The sequence below is a fragment of the Plecotus auritus genome (genome assembly GCF_963455305.1).
Source record: "Plecotus auritus genome assembly, chromosome: 10".
Classification (NCBI taxonomy): Eukaryota; Metazoa; Chordata; class Mammalia; order Chiroptera; family Vespertilionidae; genus Plecotus; species Plecotus auritus.
The window spans coordinates 15323866-15348526 of NC_137785.1; the positions used below are offsets into that span (position 1 = coordinate 15323866).

Consider the following 24661-nt stretch of genomic DNA (forward strand, 5'->3'; position numbering starts at 1 on the left):
CTCTCAGGGACGGGTCTGTCTCTCCCATTGGATTGTAAGCACAGGGGGTAGTGATTGCTGCTTCATGCTCAGCGTTGTCCAGCCAGGGCTGGGCACAGGGTAGGGGTTCGGGGTATGCGGCCTGCCTTAAACTTGTTCAGCTTGATGTGGACCAGAAGTCATTGTCACGCCCTCTTCCCTCTGAGCCTTCTCCCAGAGGAATAAAGAGAGAGGGATGAGCCCTAGCCTGTTTGGTTCGTTGGACAGACTGCTGGCCCTTGGACTGAAGGGTCCCGGGTTCGATCCCAGTCAAGGGCACATGCGTTGGTTGCAGGCTTGATCTTGGGGGACATGCGGGAGGCAATCAATCAATGACACATGGATGTTTCTCTCTGTCTCTCCCCCTCCCTTCCACTCTATCTAAAAAGCAATGGGAAAAACATCCTCAGTGAGGATTAACAAAACAAAACACACACACACACACACACACACACACACACACACATACACGGAGAGGGAGAGAGAGAGAGAGATAGATATGAGAACAGATGTGGCAAGACTGGGGACATCGCTCTAAGGGGAATGTGTGCTCTTTTAGACTAAGGGACTTAGAACTTGGATAGCTGGGTCTGACTTCAGGGATTTTTGCCCTGATGGGGAAAGGAGGTGGGCTCTCTCTCTGAGAACTTGGGAGTTTGAATTCCTCGGTCTGAGGGAGGAGGGACTGGGGGCCTGTACTCCTGGCCAGCTGGGAGGAGGAGCTGGGTCCCTCAGTTGTGGCTTTCTGATCTCAGACCCCTGGGTTAAACCAGGTGGGGCTCAGGGCTCAGGGCTCAGGGCTCAGGGCTCCGGACCCACACGTTCCCGGTGCCAAGCTGCCCCCTAGTGGCCGCTGCACGCTCTCCACACACCGGAGGACAGACCAGGCTGGGCAGTGGCAGTTTATTTCCGCTTCATAAACCCCTCCAGCTGGGAAGCCACTGGGGCTCCCTTTAGCAGCAGATCTTTGTGCCCTGTGAGGCGGAGAGAGAGTGACTTAGATAATATTATATCCCGGTGGGGTGGGGTGGAAGGGCCATGAGAGGGAGCTGGGGCAGGGTGGGGGACTCACCTGGCCTCCGGGCCTGGGCAGCTATCATGGGTCCCACAGGGGCAGCTGGAGGGGTGACCTTCCCTTTAAGAGTTTCTGTAATGGAAAATTTGAAGGGGGGGGCAGTTGATTTTTAGAACCAATGTTTCCCTTCTGCTCCCACGCCCTCTTCCCTCAGACCCAGGAGTTGGGGACCCCGGCTACCCTCTTCACTTACTTTGTGGCTCCCCCCCTGGCCCGGGGCCTGGAGGTGATTTCCTGTGGGGCTGAGGCCGAAGTCCTAATTCTTGGCAAAATAAGAGGGGCCCGAAGTTTGGGGAAGGCCGGAGGCCCCTAGAGGGAAGGAGATGAAGAGATTTTTCAGCTGAGCTGCCGCAGTACTGCATTTCACAGGCCCAGACAGGGTTACACCGTGGTGGAGGGGGGTCTGGGGGTGGTGACAGGGTCTTGTTCCCTGCACATGCTTTTTCCCCCTACCTCTGGCTTGAGTAGGAAGAAGTTTTAATTTGTTTGTCCATCCATCTACCCACCCACCTACCCATCCATCATCCATCCATTCAAACTGTGGTTGGGGATTGAGCCTGCAACCCAGGTACCTGCCCTTGACCAGAATCGAGCCCCAGACCCTTCAGTCCACAGTCCAATGCTCTATCCACTGAGCCAAACCAGCTAGGGAATAATATATTTATTTTTATAATATTCATTGCAGCCCTACCTGGTTTGGCTCAGTGGATAGAGCATCAGCCTGTGGACTGAAGGGTCTGGGGTTCGATTCCAGTCAAGGGCACATGCCCGGGTTGCAGACTCGATCCCCAGTGGGGGGTGGGGGGGGCGTGCAAGAGGCAGCCGATCAATGATTCTCTCTCATCATTGATGTTTTTATCTCTCTCTCCCTGTCCCTTCCTCTCTGAAATCAATAAAAATAAATATTACTCACAATTCGGGTGTTCTTGAATATTTTCAGTTGAAAATTCTCACCAAAAAGAAAATATTTTAAAGCATCTATAGATGCTTATGGCATACAAAGGGTTAACACAGCTCCACTCACCCAGGGCCCCAGCAGCCCCACAGGCGGGAACTGGCATCACACCCATTTTACAGACAAGGGAATTGAGGCTCACTGAAGAAGAGGATGGGCTCTGGGATCTAGAGCCAGGGGGCCTTGGTTTCAGTCCCGACCGTCCCCTTTGAGTGGGGTGACCTTGAGATCTCTGGGCGTCAGTGTCCCCCTCTGCACAAAAGGGACCATAACAGTACCCATCTCACTGAGTTTTCAGGACAATTAAATGAATACATTAAAAAGCAGTGCCAGGTACCCCTCAGGGAATATCGTCAATAATATTGTGCCCGGCTCGTGTGGCTCAGCGGTTGAGCATCGACCTGTGAACCAAGAGGTCACGGTTCAATTCCCGGTCGGGGCACATGCCCGGGTTGCAGGCTCGATCCCCAGTGGGGGGCGTGCAGGAGGCGGCTGATCAATGATTCACTCTCATCATTGATGTTTCTATCTCTCTCGCCCTATCCCTTCCGCTCTCAAATCAATAAAAATATATTTTAAAAATAATAATATTGTAATAACTTTGCACAGTGACAGGTGGTTACTAGACTTAGTGGGGCAACCGTATTAAGGTATACAAGTGCTGAACCACTATGTTGTACAGCCGAAATGAATATAATACTGTATGTCAACTCTAATTAGAAATATTTCCTCACAAAGCAGTGCCAGTCATCACTCGGCAAAAGGGATTCACACATGAACTGTTCTCACTGTGACCGTCACCGTGCTGGGGAGCCAGGGCCGTCTGGCCTGCGGTGTTTTGAAGAATGAAGGAGTAGGAGTTGCCTGCACTTTGAATCAGGCAGGGTTTGGGGAGGAGGAAAAGGCATGCCAGGCGAGGGCACAGCCTAGGCAAAGGGGTGGCCACGTGGCCAGCAGTACCCCTCAGCCTGCCGTTCGTTCTAGAAGGCTATGTCCCCCTCACTGTCCTCGGGGAGCCGGCTGAGTGGCTCCTAATGTTTCCATTTGCTTTTGGCTGCAGGTTGGGATCTGTTTTTAGCTTCCCTGGCTGGTCACACTCCCTCCTCCCCCCCTCCCCTTCCTGCTGGCTCTCTTGTTTGCTGTGGTAGAATAATGTTCCCGGACTTCCTGAGTTGTTTGTTTGAAGTCAGCCGGTATTGATTGAATCTGTGTGTACTCAGCCTGAGATGCTCTCCGAGACCTGCCCCTCCTGATTGAATCTGTGTGTACTCAGCCTGAGATGCTCTCCGAGACCTGCCCCTCCCCAGTGGGCTGGGGTCTCGGAAAACCCTGGGGTGGGAGGGGCAGGGTGCGGGGAGAAGAAAGCAAGGCTGTGCTCCCTTGGACGATAAGCAGGTGATGTTAAGGCCCCAGCGCTAGCTGTTCCTCTTCTAGGCCGTGTGGGTTTGGGCAGCCGCCCTCGCCTCTCTGGGCTTGGCTCCTCCGAAGAATGGGGAGAGGACCATTCTCGATCGCATAGGGCTGTTGGGAAGACCCAGTTCCACCTGCTCATTCAACATCTACTGATTTATTTATTAAATATATTTCTATTGATTTCAGAGAGGAAGGGCGAGGGAAAGAGAGAGGGAAACATCAATGATAAGAATCACTGATCAGGCCGAAACCGGTTTGGCTCAGTGGATAGAGCGTCGGCCTGAGGACTGAAGGGTCCCGGGTTCGATTCCGGTCAAGGGCATGTACCTTGGTTGCGGGCACATCCCCAGTGGGGGGTGTGCAGGAGGCAACTGATCGATGTTTCTCTCTCATCGATGTTTCTAACTCTCTATCCCTCTCTCTTCCTCTCTGTAAAATATCAATAAAATATATTTAAAAAAAAAAAAAAAAAAAAAAAAAAAAAAGAATCACTGATCAGCTGCCTCCTGCACGCCCCCTACTAGGGATCAAGCCTGCAACCTGGGCATGTGCCCTGACCGGGAATGCCTTGTTCATAGGTTGACGCTCAACTACTGAGCCACACCGGCTGGGCTCAACATCTATTTATTGAGCACCTACTAGGTGTCAGGCACTGTTCTAGTCTCTGGCAGTATCAGGAGAATAAGGCAAAGTCCTAATCTTCAGGAGAGCGATACCCTGCTGATGGTTACAGACAACAACAGGAACTGTCCCCTCTGCCAGGTGATGAGAAGTATGAGAACGCAGCGGGCAGGGGCTTGGCAGGACTGGGGCTCTGCTGTCAATAGGGTGGGCACAGAAGGAGAGGATGAGAAAGTGAGCCTGGATAAAGGAGATCCAGGCAGAAGGAACCACTTGTGCAAAGGCCCTGGGGCAGGACCTGCCCGGGAAGCTGGACGGAGAGCCAGGAAGCCGGTGAGGTGACGGGGAATGAGGAAGGACGAGCACAAGAGAAGAGGCCTTGGAGGTACGGATGCCACATTACACAGCACCTTGTAAACGGGGGCCGAGAGTGAGTGCCTGGCACCCCGAGTGCCTGGCTAGACTAGGGACCCTGTGGCTGAAGGAGACCCCAGCTGCCCACCTCAGACCAGTGCCTCACTCACCACCTTCAGCTGGCCTTTACTTCTGGGATGCTCAGGGGGCAGATCCCGGTGAGGGGGCAGATCCAGGTGAGGGGGCAGATCCAGGTGAGGGGGCAGATCCAGGTGAGGGGGCAGTGGGGGCGCTGAGGGGACCACCTAGGGAGACAGAGGGTTATGTCTTCCTGCCTGGCGTCCCAGAACCAGGCCTGTTCCAGACATTGCAGATATAATGAAGAATAAGTCAGAGTCCTAACCCTCAGGAGGGTTCAGACTGGAGTAGCCATGGTCCCAGACCCTCGGCGAACAAAAGTCCAGGCCCCTAGGCCCCAGAATCCTGTCACCAGCCCCTCTTCCCTCCGACCCAGGCATCTGGGCCTCCAGCGACCTCCTCCCTCTGACCCAGGCGTCTGGGCCTCCAGCGACCTCCTCCCTCAGACCCAGGAGTCTAGACCCCCAGCCCCCTTCTACCTCGGACCCAGGAATTTTAGTTCCAGCTCCCGCCTGGCCCTGCTTACCTGCCCCAGCGCTTCCTCTCCATTTTCCTGGCCATCGCTGCTCCCTGGGCTCAGAGCAGCGGCCCTGGCTTCCGCTGGCCTCCCTTGGGATTGATGGATACTCACGACCTCTCGGCCCTTGATCTGGCTTCGGCAGAAGGGGCAGGTCTGGCTGTCTGATTGCTGGGGGCAGGGGTGGGGGGAGAGTCAGAGTCTCCCTGTTCTTCTCCAAGTCCTCTGGGACCACAAGGGCCTTCATCTCCAGCAGAGTGAGGTGGGGAGGACAGACAGAGGGAGGCCCATGAAGGGGAGGGAGCCATGGAGAGAGGGAGATGGGGAGAGAGATGGAGGACAGGAAGGAGGGACTGGACCAGAGCCCGAGGCTAGGGGGGTACACAAATGGGGAGCCCAGTGGAGCCAGGGTGTGGGCCCCAGCTATGGACAGTGATGCTACGGGCGAGAAAGGCCTGAGGCACTTGCCTAGGCCTCCAGAGACACCCCCCTCCCAAACCGGGGCCAGTGTTGTGGCTGGACCAGCCCTGGTGGTTCTTATTATGGCCGCAGGATGCACCTCAGCAGAAGCCATCAGGAAACTAGGGAGAATGAGATTTATTACTCAGATCCTGGAGGGTACACGGTGTGCCCAAGGCCACACGCGGCGGTCGTGGGAGGGTGCGTGGACCTGGGGTCTGCCTTTCTTAGGGGCCAGGTGGAGTGGTTAGGGTTTGGTGAGTTCACTTTTCTTTTGTTGTTGTTAATCCTCACCAGAGGGTATTTTTCCACTGGGTTTTAGAGAGAGTGGAAGGGAGAGAGAGAGAGAGAGACACTGATGTGAGAGAGACACATCGATTGGTTGCCTCCCGCATGTGCAGCCAATGTGTATATGCCCTTGACCGAAATTGGACCCATAAGCTTTCAGCCTGTGGGCCTACACTCTAACCACTGAGCAACACCGGCTAGGGCAAGGGTTCACTTAAAAAAATTTTTTAAATTGATTTCAGAGAGGAAGGGAGAAGGAGAAACATCAATGATGAGAGAGAATCATGGATTGGCTGCCTCCTGTGCACACCCCCACTGGGGATCAAGCCCTCCTGGTTCAAAGGTCAATGCTCAATCACTGAGCCACACCAGTTGGGCAAGGGTTCACTTTTTATTGGTGAATTTCAAGCATAGGAGCGGCCCTGGGCGGGTGGCACAGTTGGCTGGAGCATCATCCCGTACACCAAAAGGGTTTCAGGTCCCACCTGGTTAGGGTACATGCCTGGGTTGTGGGCTCGATCCCAGCTCCATCTCTCAGGGGCATAGAGTAGGCAACTGATCAATGTTTCTCTCTCAAATCAATTTTTTAAAAACCATATCCTCAAGTGAGGATTAAAAAAAAAAATCATAGAAGCAGGAATTAGGGTGTAGAAAGGAAAAAGCCTGGGTCACTTAAGTAGGTTACCCAGGGCTTTCTAAAGGGAAACTTCAGCCCAGCCAGCATGGCTCAATGGTTGAGCTTTGATCTATGAACCAGGAGGCCATGGTTAGATTCCTGGTCAGGACACATGCCCGGGTTTCGGGCTCGATCCCCAGTGGGGGGCATGCAGGAGGCAGCTGATCCATGATTCTCTCTCATCATTGATGTTTCTATCTCACTCTTCGTTTCCCTTCCTCTCTCTCTGAAATTCGTAACAAATCCTATATAATAAAAGCCTAATATGCTAAGTGTCTGGTCATCCATTCAACCAATCGAAGTGTAATATGCTAATGAAATGCTAAGGCTGCTCAATTGCTCGCTATGATGTGCACTGACCACCAGGAGGCAAACAGTCAACTGGTCGACCAGACGCTATGACATGCACTGACCACCAGAGGGCAGACACTCCAACCAGTAGGTTAGCTTGCTGCTAGGGTCCGGCAGATTGGGACTGACCAAGATGAACTGGACACGCCCTGGAGCCCTCCCACGGTCCCTCCCCCCGGCTGGCCCCACCCCCATTGCGCCCCCATGGGGTGGGGCCGGCTGGACCCCACCCGTGCACAAATTCCTGGGCTTCTAGTATTAAATAAATAAATAAAATAAAATAAAGGGGAACTTCATGGGTGGGGGCAGCCTGGTTCCTTATCTGCTCCTTTTCCTGGTTGCTGTGTCATACATCTGGCAATTTGTTTATTGGAGATGGATATCTTTGAAATGAATGACTCAGCTTAATGTCAGGCATTTACATTACAGTAAAAAGTAGGTGATGTCATGCACTGGCCTCAGCTCCCCTCCCCAAGGGGCCTTCCCTGAGGGCTTCAGGGCTCAGACCCTCACTGTGGCCTTGGGAGGTGACCACTGTCAGCTCCGTTCTCCAGAGAGGAGGCTGAGGCTCAGAGAGGTGAAGCCACTAGCCCCAGGTTGCCCAGCGAGGGAAGGGAGGAGCTCTTTCCGTGAATAATATAGCTGGAGAAGAAGCAGAGGTGACAGATGCAGAGTGAGACAGGGACAGACACAGACAGGCAGGCTCTAGGCCCTCGCTCCTGAGTGACCCTGAGCAAGTCTCTGCTTTCTTGGGCCTCAGTTTTCCCATCTGATCCCTGAGGCATGGGGGAGACGCTTCAGGACAGGGGAGGCCCACCTGCCAGGCGGCCAGGCAGCGGCTACACAGCAGGTGCCCACAGGGCTCGATCTTCACGTCCTTGTTGCTCTCAGCACAGATCTTGCAGAGCTCGAACGTGGAGTTCATGGCCCAGTACAGCCGCAGCTGCTCCTGGCAGGCGACAAGATGGATGGGTGGTGACATGAGCCAGGGGCACAGAGCCGGGCCACGGGAGAAGGTCCCGAGCCTCTGCACCAGCCCCCAACCCTCTCCCAGGTTCCAGGCCGTGCCACTGCCTCCTGCATGTACCCGTGCTATGAGATGTGCTCCCTGGGGTAGCCTGCTCTCGGGGTTGCCAGATGCAGCCACTAAAATTACAGGATGGGCTTAGCGTGTTGTCCCGTGCACCCAAAGGTTGCAGGTCCGATGACTGGTCAGTACACATGCCCAGGTTGCGGTTTGATACCTGGTTGGGGGGGGGGGGCGGGGCTATGGGAGGCAGTCGATGGATGTTTCTCTCTCTCTTCCTTTATCTCTAAAAAATAATTCCTTGGGCGAGGATTAAAAAATACAGGATGCCCTGTTACATTTGATTTTCAGAAACACAAAGAATAAAGGAAAAAGTCTGGTATTTTAGGTATAAGTATGTCCCAAACATTGTATGGGATATACTTACACTTAAAAAAATGTATTTGTCGTTTCTCTGCCACACACGGGTGACTGCGCAGACCCAGGGACAGGGGCTGTGAATGCTCAAGCGCATCAGCTGTGCTGATGACCTCAGAAGTACCATTTCCTGGTCTCATCCCCAGGAAAACCCCTGAGCAGTGGCAGGAGGAGCTGTATTTTCCAGAGAAGGAACAGAGCTTCAGAGAGGCCAAGTGATTTACCTCAGGTCCCGTGGCCATCACACCAGCACGAAACCTCAAGGCCCTGGGATCCCAGGCCTGACTTGGTGAGAGGGAATTCCTGAGCCACGTGTGTCTGTGTGTGTGTGTGTGTGGGTGGGGGGTGCAGGGAGGGGGGGCGAGGGGGGCACGGGCCTGAGCTTTACCTCTGACACGTGGATGAGCTGATGGGGTTCCATGTGGCAGCGCTCAGTCAGGTCTGGGTTGTGGTTCTTCCCATCTGGATAGAGGTAGCTGGGGAGGGAACAGAGGGCTTCAGAGGGGGCCCAGCCCGCCCCCCAGCCCCACCACGGGGCCCACAGCTCCTGAATGAGCAGTTGCCCCACATCTCTTGCTGGCCTGGGGATATTTTTCTCCCTCTCTCCTCAAACTGACACTCTCTAGGACAAGCTGTGTCCCCTCAGGCCCCTGGGGCAGGGCCACGTGCCCTCAGACCCCCACAGACGAGCACCCATCACCTAAGTGACTCAAGCCCTGGGAACGTGGATCAGATGAACGAGAACCAGGAAACTGATCAAAGTCCAGGCCTCCTTCTCCCAGAACATCACTGTCCTAGAGTCTTCAGGCTTGAGCATAACAGCACCTGAGAGTCACAGATTCCTGGAGTGACCAGATCCTAGAGTCTTGGGCCAGCAGGGCTCCAAGGACCCTCCTGGACACCCAAGCTGCTTCTTCTTGCTTCACAGCTGGAGACTGAGGCCCAGTGTGGGAGAGGCAACTACCCAGGTCACAGTGCGGCCCAGAGGGACGCAGGCCAGGGCCGTGGGCAGGTCCAAACTCCGGGACCCAGGGCAGCCGAGAAGGCTCAGCATCCTTTGGGTCTCCTGTTGAGGTCAGAACTGCACCTTCAGACCAACAGCGGGGTCACACGTCTCCTAAAGCCGATGGCTCTGCCTGACCTGGGCCCACAGACAGGGGCGGCTCTCCCTCTCTGGCCTCAGTTTTCCCTTCTGTAAAATGGACATGCTCACGCGTAGGGCAAAGATGGGTGGTAGGATTAAATAAGACGGTGCTCCTAAAACGGGCAGCACCCCTTCTCCACACGTAAACGACCAATAAGAGGGAGCTGCTATGATCAGCGTCAGACCCAGAAAGCCCACTGGCTGTGGGGTAGGAAGGGCTGGTGTCCCTTCCTCTCTCTCAGGGCTTCGATGTTCCCGTCTATGAAATGGTGGCGGTGATGGTGTGTGCGTGTGCGTGTGCGTGTGCGTGTGTGTGTGTGTGTGTGTGTGCGCGCGTGTGGCAGGGAGGTTAAATTACATCGACAGTGCTCACTCGTATTTTAACTCTGGAACGCTCTTCTCCAGGAGGTGTCACCTGGAACTGAGGACGTGAGGGTGGGAAAGGGCCAGAACTTTGAGCCTGGCTGTCTGGCTTCAAATCCCAGCTGGTCCGTTCAGTAACTGTGTGACCCGGGCAAGTGGGTCTGTCTCTGCGCCTCCGTTGTCAAATACAGTAATGTATGTGTGTGTGTGTCTATAGGTGTACGTACACACAGCCGATGTTCATTATTCATGGATTCTGCATTTGCAAATTTGCCTACGCACTAAAATTTATTTGTAACCCCCAATCAACACCTGTGGCACTTGTGTGGCGTTCCTGGACGCGCACACAGTGGCAAGAAACTCCAGGCGCCCAGCAGGCACGGTCCCCGTGAGGCTGAACGTGGCAACACTTGCCCGCCTTGTTCCGACGCCCATACTGTAAACCAGGGTCCTTTTCACTGTCTATTCAGTGTCACGTGCCTCGCATTTCTGTGCCTTTTTTGTGTGTGATCTCGAGTTTAAAATGCCCCCACGACATACTTTAGCTGTGTGTTCATTGTTAATGAATCAACAATATATATTATAGCGTGGCTCAGTGGTTGAGCGTCAACCTATGAACCAGGAGGTCACGGTTCGATTCCCAGTCAGGGCACATGCTGGGGTGGTGGGCTCGATCCCCAGTGTGGGGCGCGCAGGAGGCAGCCGATCAATGACTCTCTCTCATCACTGATGTTTCTCTCTCTTTCCCCCTTCCTCTCTTAAGTAAATAAAAATATATTTAATAAACAAAACAAAATAAAAACCAATATATATTACGTAAGGCGTGTTTCTTTAAACAGAAACACACAAAAAAGTTATTAGGTAGTGACTGGTCTAACTAACCTGTATTCCCCTAGGAGCACGGGCTCAGTATTGGATAACTCAGTGTTTGCTGAAACTTTGCAGAACAGAAGCACGTAAATAAGGAGAATCGACTGCATATCTCTCTACGCATCTCAGATTGTATTGCATGGATATGACTGCTAAGAAGGCTCAGGGGAAAGGTCCAGGGTGGGACCTCACCTGCCTTCCCCCTTGCCCCGCGAGGCAGCTTCTGAGAGAGGCCCCGGGGCAGCCAAGGTCACAGAAAGAAAACCACCAGCCCAGCTGTTTGCCCAGTTCTCTTTCTGCTCTAACATCTGGCTTCTGTAACACGATACGGAGATCTAGCAGCAAAAGCTCTGAGTGAAATAAGGAATGGTTGTGCTCAACTCCCCACACTCTTCTCCGAACTGCTGCTGGCCCAGATGGCAACCTAGTGAGAACTAGAGAAGGCGCCCCTTCCTCAAGCCCTCGCCTGCCACCTGCTGGAACACTGCAGTATTGCCAGTTTATGATGTCCGCTGTGCGAAGTATACTGAGTGGACACCCTCCCCCTGCCAAGATGGGGACTCACAAGCCTTCCTTTTGTCCGTCCAGGAGCGCCTTGAACAGGGGTTTGTTGTGAGAGATGGTCTGCAGGATGCTGCCATCTGAGCTCACGTGGCCGATGGCCCACTGCCCCAGGCGAGTGCAGCTGGGTCGGAAGATGTAGCTGGAGGAAGAGGCAGGGGGAGAGAATGGTCACCACTGTCCCTTCTGGGACTCGCAGCCCCTCACACTGTTGGGAATCAAGGTGTCTACGTTCTCACCCCCTTAAAACCCGGCTTCCTGCTTTTTAGGCTGTGAGGCCTTATAGTATTGTCTGCCCTACTTCCTCGCTCACCAGGGTGTAGCCCAGGTTGATTCTGGCTTGGCCAATCGGTGCGCTTCAGGACCCCTGACCATAGTGATAGGAGTCAGCCCTGGGACTTTTGCTGGGAGTTCCTTGAGGTACCCCATTTCTACAGAGGTAGCTAAGCTGGTAGCGTATACAGCTGGGGGTTCTAGAATCCATAAGGAGAGACCATGTCTGTGAACCAAGCTAACACAGACGAAAGCAGAGGCAGGGAATAGTAAACAGGATCCAATTCTTGACAACGGCATGTGAGTACCTGGACCCAGCTCTGCCTGAAGCCTGGAAAGACACGTAGTCTTTTCAATTCTGTGAATTAATTCATCCCTTTTCTTTTTTAAAAAAAGCATATTTTATTGATTTTTTACAGAGAGGAAGAGAGAGGGATAGAGAGTTAGAAACATCGATGAGAGAGAAACATCGATCAGCTGCCTCCTGCACACTCCCTACTGGGTATGTGCCCGCAACCAAAGTACATGCCCTTGACCGGAATCGAACCTGGGACCCTTGAGTCTGCAGGCCGATACTCTATCCACTGAGCCAAACCAGTTAGGGAAATTCATCCCTTTTCTTTCCCCTTAAACCAGTTTGCAGTGCAACTGGAAAAGTGCTAATACACTTGCTGTCCTGGGGGCCCTGCACCTCAGCCCTGCAAACACTCACAAATCTGACCTCCTATTCCCTTGACCTCTGGTATTCTAGGGAGCTCAGCCCCTCAATTCTTTTTTTTTAAAATATATTTTATTGATTTTTATAGAGAAGAAGGGAGAGGATAGAGAGTTAGAAACACTGATGAGAGAGAAACACCGATCAGCTGCCTCCTGCACACCCCTACTGGCGATGTGCCCGCAACCAAGGTACATGCCCTTGATGGGAATCGAACCTGGGACCCTTCAGTCCACAGGCCAACGCTCTATCCACTGCGCCAAACCAGTTAGGGCAGCCCCTCAATTCTTAACCCTCTGGTTAAGCTCCTGGCTTGCAATAATTTCAGGACTCAGGTGTCTGGTTCACAGTCTCCTACCCCAGATATGGGAATTCCTATTAAAAATATTTAATAGCCCTGGCCAGTGTGGCTCAGTGGCTGAAGTATTATCCCTCACACAGAAGGATCAAAGGTTTGATTCCCGATCCAGGGGTGCATGCTAAAGGCAACCAATCAATGTTTTTCTCTCACATCAATGTCTCTCTCTCTCTCTCCCTCCCTCCCTCCCTTCCACTCTCTTTAAAATCAATGGAGCCCTAGCCGGTTTGGCTCAGTGGATAGAGCGTCGGCCTGCGGACTGAAGGGTCCCAGGTTTGATTCTGGTCAAGGGGGGCGTGCAGGAGGCAGCCAATCAATGATTCTCTCTCATCATTGATGTTCCTATCTCTCTCTCCCTCTCCTTTCCTCTCTGAAATCAATAAAAATATATTTTAAAAAATCAATGGAAAAATATCCTTGGGTGAGGATTACCAACAAAAAATGTTAATAAATGGCACAGTGTGGGTTCTGACCTATCAGAAACAGAACTTATCCTGGGGCAGGGTCTTCAGGGTCCAGGCAGGTATTGTCCCTTTAGATCCTGGATTGTGGGACGGTCCAGGAGGTCTCAGGAGAAGAGGTGGGGTGGGAGGGGACACTCAGTATACTACCTCTGAGTTCTCCACTCTCTAGGATCCCAGGTACCTCACTTCTTCCTTTGTTTTCTCTGAAGGATGTCTGGGTTTCTACCACCTCCCAGCGCAGAACCAAGAGCCTGGACCCCCCGGGCAGCCCCCTCCCCCGAGGCCTGCCCTTTACCTGCCTGGCTTGTCCCTGTAGGCCTGCAGGCGTGCGCGGACCTCATCGTATGTGAGGAAGGCCATGTAGCCTGGGTGGTTGACCGCCAGAAGCTCCCAGTTCTTGAGGAGTGTTGGCCATGGCTGGAGAGGGTAGCGCTTGGGTCAGGGAGGGGCCAGGAGAGCAGCCCCCTCTCCTAGTGCTTCCTAGGGTCCAAGCACCCAGCCACCTTGCTCACACCACAGTGGGCCTCGGGAATCTCTCTTTTCCACAAGAGACTCCAGACCCTTCTTCCCCGGGGCCCAGGAGTCAAGGACCCCACCCTTCCTCCCATAGGACCCCAGTCTGGGCCCCCAGCCTTGGCCTTCCCCCACCTGGAAGAGCCTGGTGAAGATGTCAAATTCAAAGATGGACACGTGGCCACTGCAGGTGAGGTCGATGGTGGAGCGCAAGGCGAGGGCTGTGGAGCCTGACTCCACGGGGTGGCAGGTGCACAGGAGAGACTCAAACTCAGCCCAGGGCAGCACACACCTGTGCAGAGGGGTATAGGGGATGCAAGTGAGGCCTCTGGGAGCCCAGGATAGACATCTAGGAGGGAGGCAGCTGGGGCTGGACTCCTGGGCCTGAGGGAAGAGTGGCTGGGTGCCTGGACCCCTGGGTCTGAGGGAGGAGGGGCTGGGGCTGGACCCCTGGGTCTGAGGGAGGAGGGGCTGGGGGTCTGGACCCCTGGGTCTGAGGGAGGAGGGGCTGGGGCTGGACCCCTGGGTCTGAGGGAGGAGGGGCTGGGGGCCTGGACCCCTGGGTCTGAGGGAGGAGGGGCTGGGGCTGGACCCCTGTGTGTGAGGGAGGAGGGGCTGGGTGCCTGGACCCCTGGGTCTGAGGGAGGAGGGGCTGGGGCTGGACCCCTGGGTCTGAGGGAGGAGGGGCTGGGGGCCTGGAGTCCTGGGTCTGAGGGAGGAGGGGCTGGGGCTGGACCCCTGTGTCTGAGGGAGGAGGGGCTGGGTGCCTGGACCCCTGTGTCTGAGGGAGGAGGGGCTGGGGCTGGACCCCTGGGTCTGAGGGAGGAGGGGCTGGGGGCCTGGAGTCCTGGGTCTGAGGGAGGAGGGGCGGGGGGCCTGGACTCCTGGGCCTGAGGGAAGAGGGGCGGGGGGCCTGGACTCCTGGGTCTGAGGGAGGAGGGTCTGGGGGCCTGGACCCCTGGGCCTGAGAGAGGAGGGGCTGGGGGCCTGGACCCCTGGGTCTGAGAGAGGAGGGGCTGAGGGTCTGGACCCCTGGGCCTGAGGGAGGAGGGTCTGGGGGCCTGGACCCCTGGGCCTGAGGGAGGAGGGTCTGGGGGCCTGGACCCCTGGGCCTGAGGGAGGAGGGTCTGGGGGCCTGGACTCCTGGGTCCCTGGGCAGGGGCTGGATGGGGCTCCGGGGCCCCCGGGTCAGGTGCTCACTCACCGGGCTCCGCAGTGCTCTCTCCAGAAGGTGTGGGCAGCGGTCTTGGTGAGCTGGTACGTGTGCCCACAGTACTTGCCCCCGGGGAAGAGCGCGCTCAGCTCTGAGTACATGTGGCTGAAGATAAGGGCCAGCTTGGCCAGCTGTCGCCTGTGGGGAGGGGATCTGAGCACCGGCTGAACCCTGGGGCTCCCACGGACACCTCCCCCTCTGCAGAGAACACCCACAGGCCCCGGCCTCTGATGCCGCGGGGAGGGTGAAGTGGGTTCCGACACTGTCTGCTGTGGCCCCGACGCCCCCTCCCAGAGCCTCAGCTTCCTCCTCATCCTCCGGCCCAGGGGCCAGAGGAGAAGCCTTGCCTAGCTGCTCCTGGGGACACTGGGGCTGGGGCGTCGTGTGCTCTGCCAGCAGGTCTTGCTCGGAGCCTTCCTCCAGGTTTGGGCAGCACTGGGGGTGGCCCTGCTTTCTCCCGTGGCTGCCTCCCTGAGGAACCGATCAGGATGTGGGCAGCAGCAGGGGCGAGTCTGACACTTAGCTCCGTGACTTTTGACAAGTTCCTTTTTAAAACAAATGTACACTTGAGTGGCCAGATTATTGTGATCTCTGAACGCATAATAATCTGGCCACTCAGTGTATATCCTATATAATAAAAGGCTAATATGCAAATTGTCCCCTCAACCAGGAGTTCGACCAGCAGGCAGGCTGGCCAACCACCCATGTCCCCTCCCCCTGGCCAGGCTGGCTGGACCCCATCCATGCACGAATTCATGCACCAGGCCTCTAAAAAATATATATATATATATTGAGTGGCCAGATTATTATGCGTTCAGAGACTATATATATATATATATACACACACACACACACACACATATATATATATATATATATATATATATATATATATATATATATTTCAGAGAGGAAGGGAGAGGGAGAGAGAGACAGAAACATCAACGATGGCCCTCGTGGGTTTGGCTCAGTGGATAGAGTGTGGGCCTGTGGACTGAAGGGTCCCAAGGTTCGATTCTGGTCAAGGGCACATCACCAGATGGGCTCCATCACCAATAGGGGGCGTGCAGGAGGCAGCTGATCAATGATTCTCTCTCACTCACCATTGATGTTTCTATCTCTCTCTCCCTCTCCCTTCCTCTCTGAAATCAATAAAAATATAAAGAAACATCAATGATGAGAGAGAATCATGGATCAGCCACCTCCTGCACATCCCACACTGGGGATTGAACCCATAACCCAGGCATGTGCCCTGACCAGGAATCAAATCATGACCTCGTGGTGCATAGATCAACGCTCAACCACTGTGCCACACTGGCCGGGCTTGGCAAGTTGCTTTATTCCCCCCCCAAGCCTCAGTTTCCCCAACTTTGAAATGGGCATAAGTCCAGCCCCTCACTCACAGGGGGAGTGATGAGGCTTCTTACAAGCACATAAAATGCCTAGCACGCCCCGCATACAGTCGGCACTCAGTGCACATTAATTTTTTGTTAATTCTCACCTGAAGATAGTTTTTTTCCATTGAATTTTAGAGAGCTTGGAAGGGGAGGAGTGGGGAAGAGAGAAACATTGGGGTGAGAGAGTCACATTGATGGGTTGCCTCCCGAAAGCACCCTGACTGAGCGGGGCTGGGTATTGGAACTGCAACCCTGGACTGGGAATCGAACTCGTGACCCTTCAGTGCTCAGACCAATAATACTCTAACCACTGAGAAACAACAGGGCTCTATACTGAATTTTCAGAAATTCAACTCTCCTGTATATCAAGGGAAGCCTGACTCAGCAAGTGATGCTCTACGCGTGCCAGTGTCTGGCTCATCAATCCTGCCTTGCAGAATAATTGTGATTGTGCCTTGGCATTTCCACTAGAAATGCCGGTAATTTTATTATAAAGAACATTCTTTTTATCACTCTCTTATAATAAAATTTTGGGGCCTAGACTCCTGGTTTGAAGAAGGAGGGGCTGGGGGCCTAAACTCCTGGTCTGAAGGAGGAAGGGCTGGGGGCCTGGAGTCCCGGGTCTGAGGGAGGAGGGGCTGGGGGCCTAAACTCCTGGTCTGAAGGAGGAAGGGCTGGGGGCCTGGAGTCCCGGGTCTGAGGGAGGAGGGGCTGGGGGCCTGGAGTCCCGGGTCTGAGGGAGGAGGGGCTGGGGGCCTAAACTCCTGGTCTGAAGGAGGAAGGGCTGGGGGCCTGGAGTCCCGGGTCTGAGGGAGGAGGGGCTGGGGGCCTGGACTCCTGGGTCTGAGGGAGGAGGGGCTGGGGGCCTGGACTCCTGGGGCTGAGGGAGGAGGGGCTGAGGGCCTAAACTCCTGGTCTGAAGGAGGAGGGGTTGGAGGCCTGGAGGCCCGGGTCTGAGGGAGGAGGGGCTGGGGGTCTGGACTCCTGGGGCTGAAGGAGGAGGGGCTGAGGGCCTAAACTCCTGGTCTGAAGGAGGAAGGGCTGGGGGCCTGGAGTCCCGGGTCTGAAGGAGGAGGGGTCTGAGGGAGGAGGGGCTGGGGACCTGGACTCCTGGATCTGAGGGAGGAGGGGCTGGGGGCCTGGACTCCTGAGGAAGAGTGGGAGCAGGACCTGGGCCTCCCTGGTGATCCCACCGTAATGGGACATCCACTCACCTGAGCATGGATCCCTCTCGGAAGAGCTCGTCGCTGGCATTCCTTTGGCCCCGGGGTGGCAGGAGTGCTGCCACTTGCCTGCTCTTGGCTTCCAGGTTGGCGAGGTAGAGGACGAGGAAGTCCGAGGCACCCCCGGGACTCTCGGGGCCGCCTCCGCCAGCCGCCCGCCGGGCGTGCGCCACCTCTCGCAGCAGCTGCGCGGTGCGGGGCAGCAGGTCCCGCAGCGACGGGGGGCTCGAGGAGAGTCGGGGGTCCCCGCATTGCTCATGCAGGCGCTGCAGCAGCCGCACCGCCCGGCCAAGCGAGCGCGACTCTCCCCACTGGCCCCGCCGTGGGGCCGCCGCCGCAGCCATGAGCTCCTGGGGTGCCGGGAGGGGAGGGCGCGGCGGTGAGAGGCGCAGCCCCACCCAGGTCAGGTGGGGGCGGGACCAGGCTCCAGAGGTGAGGGCAGGACCTGGAGAACCTGGGCGGGGACAGCAGGTACCTTGTCCCCAAAGAGGGCGGGGTCTGAGGCTCTGGCACCTGAGGTCCCTAGAGATAGGTTCGAAAGTCTGATCCCAAAGGACCACCAGGTGGGGTGGCTTCGGTGGCTGGCCGTGGGAGGTGGTTCCGAGTGGGAGGGGGTCGCAGGTAGGATGCCTGGGTCCCGTTAGGGAGGGGCTGAGGGCCTGGGGGGAGAGACCTGGACTTTTGCTGGGGGTGGGGGTGGGGCTGGGGCCTATCCGCACCCACAGGGAGGTGGGGCTGGGACGTGGCACTCCTGGGTGATGTTGAAGATTGGGATCTTTTGTCGTGACACGGGATTAAAGGTCAGAGCTGAACTTTCTAGGAGGGAAGGTCAGGGAGATAGTGCGATCCCTTTGTCTCCGAGAAGGAAACACAGCGTGACCAGATCCCCTTCCCCTAGGAGCAGGAGTTGGGTGGAGGGAGGGTGTCTGAGGGAGCAAGAACTTGGCGACAGCCCGGCGGGCGTGGCTCGGTGGACAGAGCGTCAGCCTGCGGACTGGAGGGTCCAGGTTCGATTCCGGTCAAGGGCACATGCCTGGGTTGCAGGCTTGATCCCCAGTGTGAGGCCTGCGGGAGGCAGCCGATCAATGATTCTCTCTCATCATTGATGTTTCTCTCTCTCTCTCCCTTCCCCTTCCTCTCTGAAATCAATAAAAATATATTTAAAAAAAAAGATTTTGACGACAGCCCGGCTGGTGTGGCTCAGTGGTTAGTTGAGCGTCAACCTATGAACCAGGAGGTCACGGTTCCATTCCCGGTCAAGACACATGCTCTGGTTGCGGGCTCGATCCTCAGTGGGGGGTGTGCAGGAGGCAGCCAATCGAATCTCTCTCATCATTGATATTTCTATTTTTTAAAAAAATATATTTGATTGATTTTTTACAGAGAGGAAGGGAGAGGGATAGAGAGTTAGAAACATCGATGGGAGAGAAACATCGATGAGCTGCCTCTTGCACACCTCCCACTGGGGATGTGCCCGCAACCAAGGTACATGCCCTTGACCGGAATTGAACCTGGGACCCTTCAGTCCGCAGGCCCACGCTCTATCCACTGAGCCAAACCGGTCAGGGCATGATATTTCTATCTGTCTCCATCTCCCTTCCTCTCTGAAATCAATAAAAATATATTTTAAAAAAAGAAAGAATGTGGTGACCTAATGCCTGAGTTCCTAGGAGCCTGCGGGAAATCAGGCTGCTCGGCGCTGGGCTGGAGGGGCGTGGTTTTCTCACAAATCTGCGCCACCTGTACCAGGTGCTCAGTCCCGCTGAGCGCCGGGCGGCCACCAGGGGCGCTGCGAGCCGGGCGGTCCCTCCGCCCCCACCGCCGCAGGCCACGCCCCTGGACGGCCAGGCCAAGTTCGGATCGCAGATATACACCTATTTAGAGAATTTCGAATCAGAGAATAATATTAATGTCTAACATTTATTGAATACTCTCTGTCGGTACCTGTGTGTCAAACTACATTTTTCTCATTGGATTTTCAAAAACCCTTTGAGGTGGAGGGAGGAGGAGAGAGTTTAGCTCAGCCCTCAACCTCCATCTCTTAGAAACGGAGAATCATTAACTTGGGGAATCTTCGACACTGCACCTCAGACTAAGCGGAGACTGGGTGTTTGCTCTCAGCTTCCTGCGTTGCTGACCTCTGAGTCAGCCTCAGTTTCCTCCTCCAAAAAACAGGGTGAAACCCCATGGGCCTGGCAAAAATTCAAATTTTTGGCAATGCCAAGTGTTGACAAAGAGCTGATGGAAGTGTCAACGGACAAATGACTTTGGAGAGGACTTTGGTGGGGCCCATCAGACCTTTGACAGGGCAAGTGCATGGCCCTGCACATCCTTCGGAGATGTGGCTTGCAAACACGTTTGCTCACATCAGGACACTGTGTACCTGAAACAGTTACCCAGGGCAAGTAATCCTTACCCCGACCGTGTGCATGTGCTCGAATACCTTTCATTCTATTTAATTCCATTTCATTAAAGGGAAAATTGTTTGCAACCCACTAAATTGATTTCACAACCCACTAATGGATCTTGTTGGGCAGGTTGAAAAATATTGAACTAAGAAACTCCAAGAGACATGTTCCAGGACGCTAACTGCAGCCTTCTGGGAAATGGAGAAAACTGGACACAAGGTGGGTGTCCTCACCGGGAGAAAGAATGAGTAAATCGTGGGGTGCTCTCACAAAGGACTCCCACACAGCAGTTCGGATGAATGAAGTGGACACGCATATCAATATCAGGAATTGTGAAAACACCATGATGAGTGTGCTGGGTTGAATTGTGCCCCACCCCCACCCATTCATGTCCTCTGGAACCTGGGAATGTGAGCTTATTTAGAAATAGAGCTTTTGCAGGTGTAACCAAGTTTAGATGAGGTCATATTGAATTAGGGTGGACCCTAAACCTCATATGACTGGAAATTTGGGCACAGGCACAGGTCCACTCACAGGGAAAGCCACGTGATGACCAAGGCAGAGATTGGAGTGATGCGTTTTTAAGCCAAGGAATGCGCCCTAGCTGGTTTGGCTCAGTGGATAGAGCGTCGGCCTGCGGACTGAATGATCCCAGGTTCGATTCCGGTCAAGGGCATGTACCTTGGTTGCAGGCACATCCCCAGTGCGGGGTGGGCAGGAGGCAGCTGATCGATGTTTCTAACTCTCTATCCCTCTCCCTTCTTTTCTGTAAAAAATCAATAAAATATATTTTTTTAAAAAAAGGAATGCCAGGGTTGCTGGCAAACACCAGGAACCAGGAAGAGGCCGGGAGGGATCCTCCCCGGAGCCTGCAGAGGGAGCATAGCCCTGTGCACACCTTGATTTTGGATCCTGAGTCTCCAGAATTGTGAGAGTACAAATTTCTGTTGTTTAACTCACTCCACTTGTGGTCCTTTGTTACAGCAGCCCTAGGGAACTAATAAAATGAACTAATACATTCATCCGAACTGCTGTGTGGGAGTCCTTTGTGAGAGCACAAAAACAAAAAAGTGCAGAAGAATTAACACAGTACGATATCGTATATAATAAAAGCGTAGTATGCAAATTGTCCCCTGGACCGGGAGTTTGTCCAGGAGTTCGACCAGGGGGCGGGGCCAGGGGGAAGGGAGGGAGGCCTCAGCCGGCAGCCAGCAGCCGCTAGGGACCCTACCAGTGCACGCATTTCATGCACTGGGCCTCTAGTCATTTATACCAAGTTTGAAAACCTGCAAAACCAGTGCTATAAATTATTTGGGGATACATTTGTGTATGATAATAGTATGAAAATGTGTGGTAATGCTGAGCAATAAATGCAGGATATGGAGCAGGAAAAGGATGGATTCTGAGAAGGATACACTGGGACTTCAACCACATCATTAATGTTTTAATTTTAAAAAGCTGGCTCAAATATGGCAAAACGGTTAAAAGTTCATGTGGTTGCATAGTGGATACAAAAGAAGTAGATGACAGGAAAAGATACTCAGCATCATTATCAGTTAGGGAAAGGCAAATCCAAACCACAATGAGAGTCCACCTCACACCCACCAGGATGGCTCTAATAGTAAGTCTTGGAGAGGCTGTGGACAGTACACTGCTGGTGGGGATGTACAACGGTGCCGCTGCTTTGGAAAACAGTCTGGCAGTTCCTCCGAAGGTTAAACGTGGAATTATCACATGACCCGGCCTCCTATGTATATATATCCTAGAGAATAGAAAACATATACCCATGCAAAGATTTGTGAAAACACCCAAATGTTCAACTGATAAATGGATAAATTAAATGCAGTATACCCATATAATGGACTATTACTTGGCCATTGAAAGCAATGAATTACTGATAACATACTAAAATTCGAATGAACCTCAAAAACATTATGCTAAGTGAAAGAAGCTAGTCACATGTTGTATGATTCGATTTATGTAAAATGTCCAGCATAGGCAAATCTATAGAGACAGAAAGTATATTCGGGGTTGCCTAAGGCTGAAGGGGGGTGAGTGAAGGAATGTTTTAAAATTCATTGTGGTCATGATCGCACAACTCTTGATCTTGCTAAAACCATTGAATTGTACACTTATAGTTAAATTGCTGGGTATATGCATTATCTCTATAAAGTTGTTTTTTTAAAAGGGCAAGGCCCTTTCTGGATGGTGTGGCTCAGTGGTTGAGCATTGAGGTCATGGTTGGATTCTCTCTCATCATTGATGTGATGTTTCTCTCTCTCCCTTCCTCTCTGATATCAATAAAAATATATTTAAAAAAAAAAGGTCAGGCCAGATCTCAGGGTAGCCGCAAGGGGGCGCTCTAAGTACATACAACTCCTCCCTTGGGAACAGAATTTCTCAGGCCTTGCCCCAGATTCGGGCCACATCTCTGAGAATTTGGCCACTCCCCAAGGTTCTGAACCTTGGATATGGCCTGCCTCTCATCCCAACCACGCCTCTGAGACTCTGGCCACACCCCCAAATCTAAACTACACCATAAGGTCCTAGTCAGACCTCAAGCAGTGTCTGAAGCAGCAAATTCACCCTCCCAACTCCCTAAACTGACCACAGATGCAAGCACTGACTAGATACTCTCAGAAACACAAACCTTAAAACCATGACTTTTAATTTGCAATCAATTTTTTCTTTTTTGGAATCATTTAACCTTACAGAAAAGTTGCAAGAATGAGACAAAGCTTTCTGTATAACCTTCATCCAGGTTCACCAATTGTTAACACTTTACCAGTTTGCTTTATCATTGGCTCTTTCTCTCTTCCCCTTCTCCCCAGCATTCATGAGTAGTTTCAGACATTTTGCCCCTTTGTGTATTTCCAGGTTTATGGGCATTCTCTCACACAGGACAGTTATCAAAAGCAGGGCATTTAACAGTGATACAACACTAGTATCTAACTCAGTCTATAGTCAAATCACCAGTTGTCCCCAAACTGTCCTTTTTTTCAAAATATATGTTTATTGATTTCAGAGAGGAAGGGAGAGAGAGATAGAAACATCCATGATGAGAGAGAATCACTGATTGGCTGCCTCCTGCACGCCCCCTACTGGGGATCGAGTCCAAAACCCAGGCGTGTGTCCTTGACCGGAATCCAGCCCAGGGCATCCTTCAGTCCACAGGCTGACACTCTATCCACTCAGCAAAACCAGCTAGGGCCCCAAACTCTCCTCCCCGCCCCCTTAAAATATGAAATGCTTCGCAAATTTGTGTGTCATCCTTGCACAGGGGCCATGCTAATCTTCTCTGTATCGTTCCAATTTTTTTTTTTAAATACATTTTATTGATTTTTTACAGAGAGGAAGGTAGAGAGAGTTAGAAACATCGATGGGAGAGAAACATCAATCAGCTGCCTCCTGCACACCTCCCACTGGGGATGTGCCTGCAACCAAGGTACATGCCCTTGACTAGAATCGAACCCAGGACCTTTCAGTCCGCAGGCCGACGCTCTATCCACTGAGCCAAACCGGTCAGGGCTCGTTCCAATTTTTTTAGGATATGTGCTGCCTCAGCGAGCACCAAGCTGTCCTTTTTAACAAAACGTTATTTTCCAGTCCGGGATCCAATCTGAGGTCATGTCTGGTGCCATTGCTCAGCCCTCCTTGTGTTTCACAGCGTTGACATTTTTAAACATTACAGGCCAGTCCCTTTGTAAGAGGTCCCCCTAGATTTGGGTTTGTCCGATATTTCCTGGCGACTAGATTCTGGCAGCAGCATGTGCTGTCCTTCTCAGTGTATCGGGTCAGAGGTAACATGATGCTGGTCGGCACATTACTGGTGATGGATTCCATCACTTGGTTAAGGTGAAACTGGAATCCCTGACTCATAGACTCATCAGGTCAGTTTCTTCCCTTTCTGGGCCTCAGTTTCCCTTTTCTTTAAAATGGAGGTGTGGGCCCTGGCCGGTTTGGCCCAGTGGATAGAGCGTCGGCCTTCGGACGGAAGTGTCCCAGGTTCGATTCCGGCCAAGGGCACATGCCCGGGTTATGGACTCGATCCCCAGTAGGGGGCATGCAGGAGGCAGCCGATCAATGATTCTCTCTCATCATTGATGTTTCTCTCTCTCTCCCTCTCTCCTTCCTCTCTGAAATCAATAAATAAATATATTGAAAATGGAGGTGTGGCCTGGCCAGTATGGCTTAGTGTTGAGCCTATGAACCAGGAGGTCATGGGTTCAATTCCCTGTCAGGGCACATGCCCAGGTTGCGGGCTCAGAGGGGAGAGACAGAGAGAGAGAAACATTGATGTGAGAGAGACACATATATCGGTGGCCTTCCGCATACGCCAAGATCCTGCAGCCAAGGTACATGCCCTTGAGCGGAATTGAACCCAGGACTCTTCACTGGATAGGACCAATGCTCTATCCACTGAGCCAAACCAGCTAGGTCAGTGGTCAGCAAACTGCGGCTCGCGAGCCTCATGCGGCTCTTTGGCCCCTTGAGTGTGGCTCTTCCACAAAATACCACGTACGGGCGCGCACGTACAGTGCAATTGAAACTTCGGGCCCATGCGCAGAAGTCGGTTTTCGGCTCTCAAAAGAAATTTCAATTGTTGTACTGTTGATATTTGGCTCTGTTGACTAATGAGTTTGCCGACCACTGAGCTAGGGTAGTAACAACATATTTTAAAAAAATAAAATAGCCCCAACTGGGTGTGGCTCATGGTTTGAGTTTCGACCCAGGAACCCAGAGGTCAGTATGGCTTAGTGTTGAGCTTCGACCTATGAACCAGGAGGTCACCGGTTCAATGTCCAATCAGGGCATATGCTCGGGCTGTGGGCTCAATTCCCAGTAGGGGG

The 24661-nt window shown here is 53.4% G+C and overlaps 1 protein-coding gene across 1 annotated transcript; it reads right to left on the reverse strand.

Moving 5' to 3' along the window:
• Positions 1–921: 921 nt before the first annotated feature.
• On the reverse strand, positions 922–17747 carry CBLC (Cbl proto-oncogene C; the record flags this gene model as incomplete). The annotated part of the gene is made up of 13 exons (XM_080644139.1): positions 922–992; positions 1091–1165; positions 1233–1237; positions 1287–1402; positions 4607–4741; positions 5101–5262; positions 7683–7814; positions 8698–8785; positions 11252–11389; positions 13353–13474; positions 13706–13862; positions 14775–14921; positions 17395–17747. 13 exons carry the CDS (start codon positions 17745–17747, stop codon positions 922–924), a joined length of 1701 nt encoding a protein of 566 aa, XP_080500265.1.
• Positions 17748–24661: the final 6914 nt, after the last annotated feature.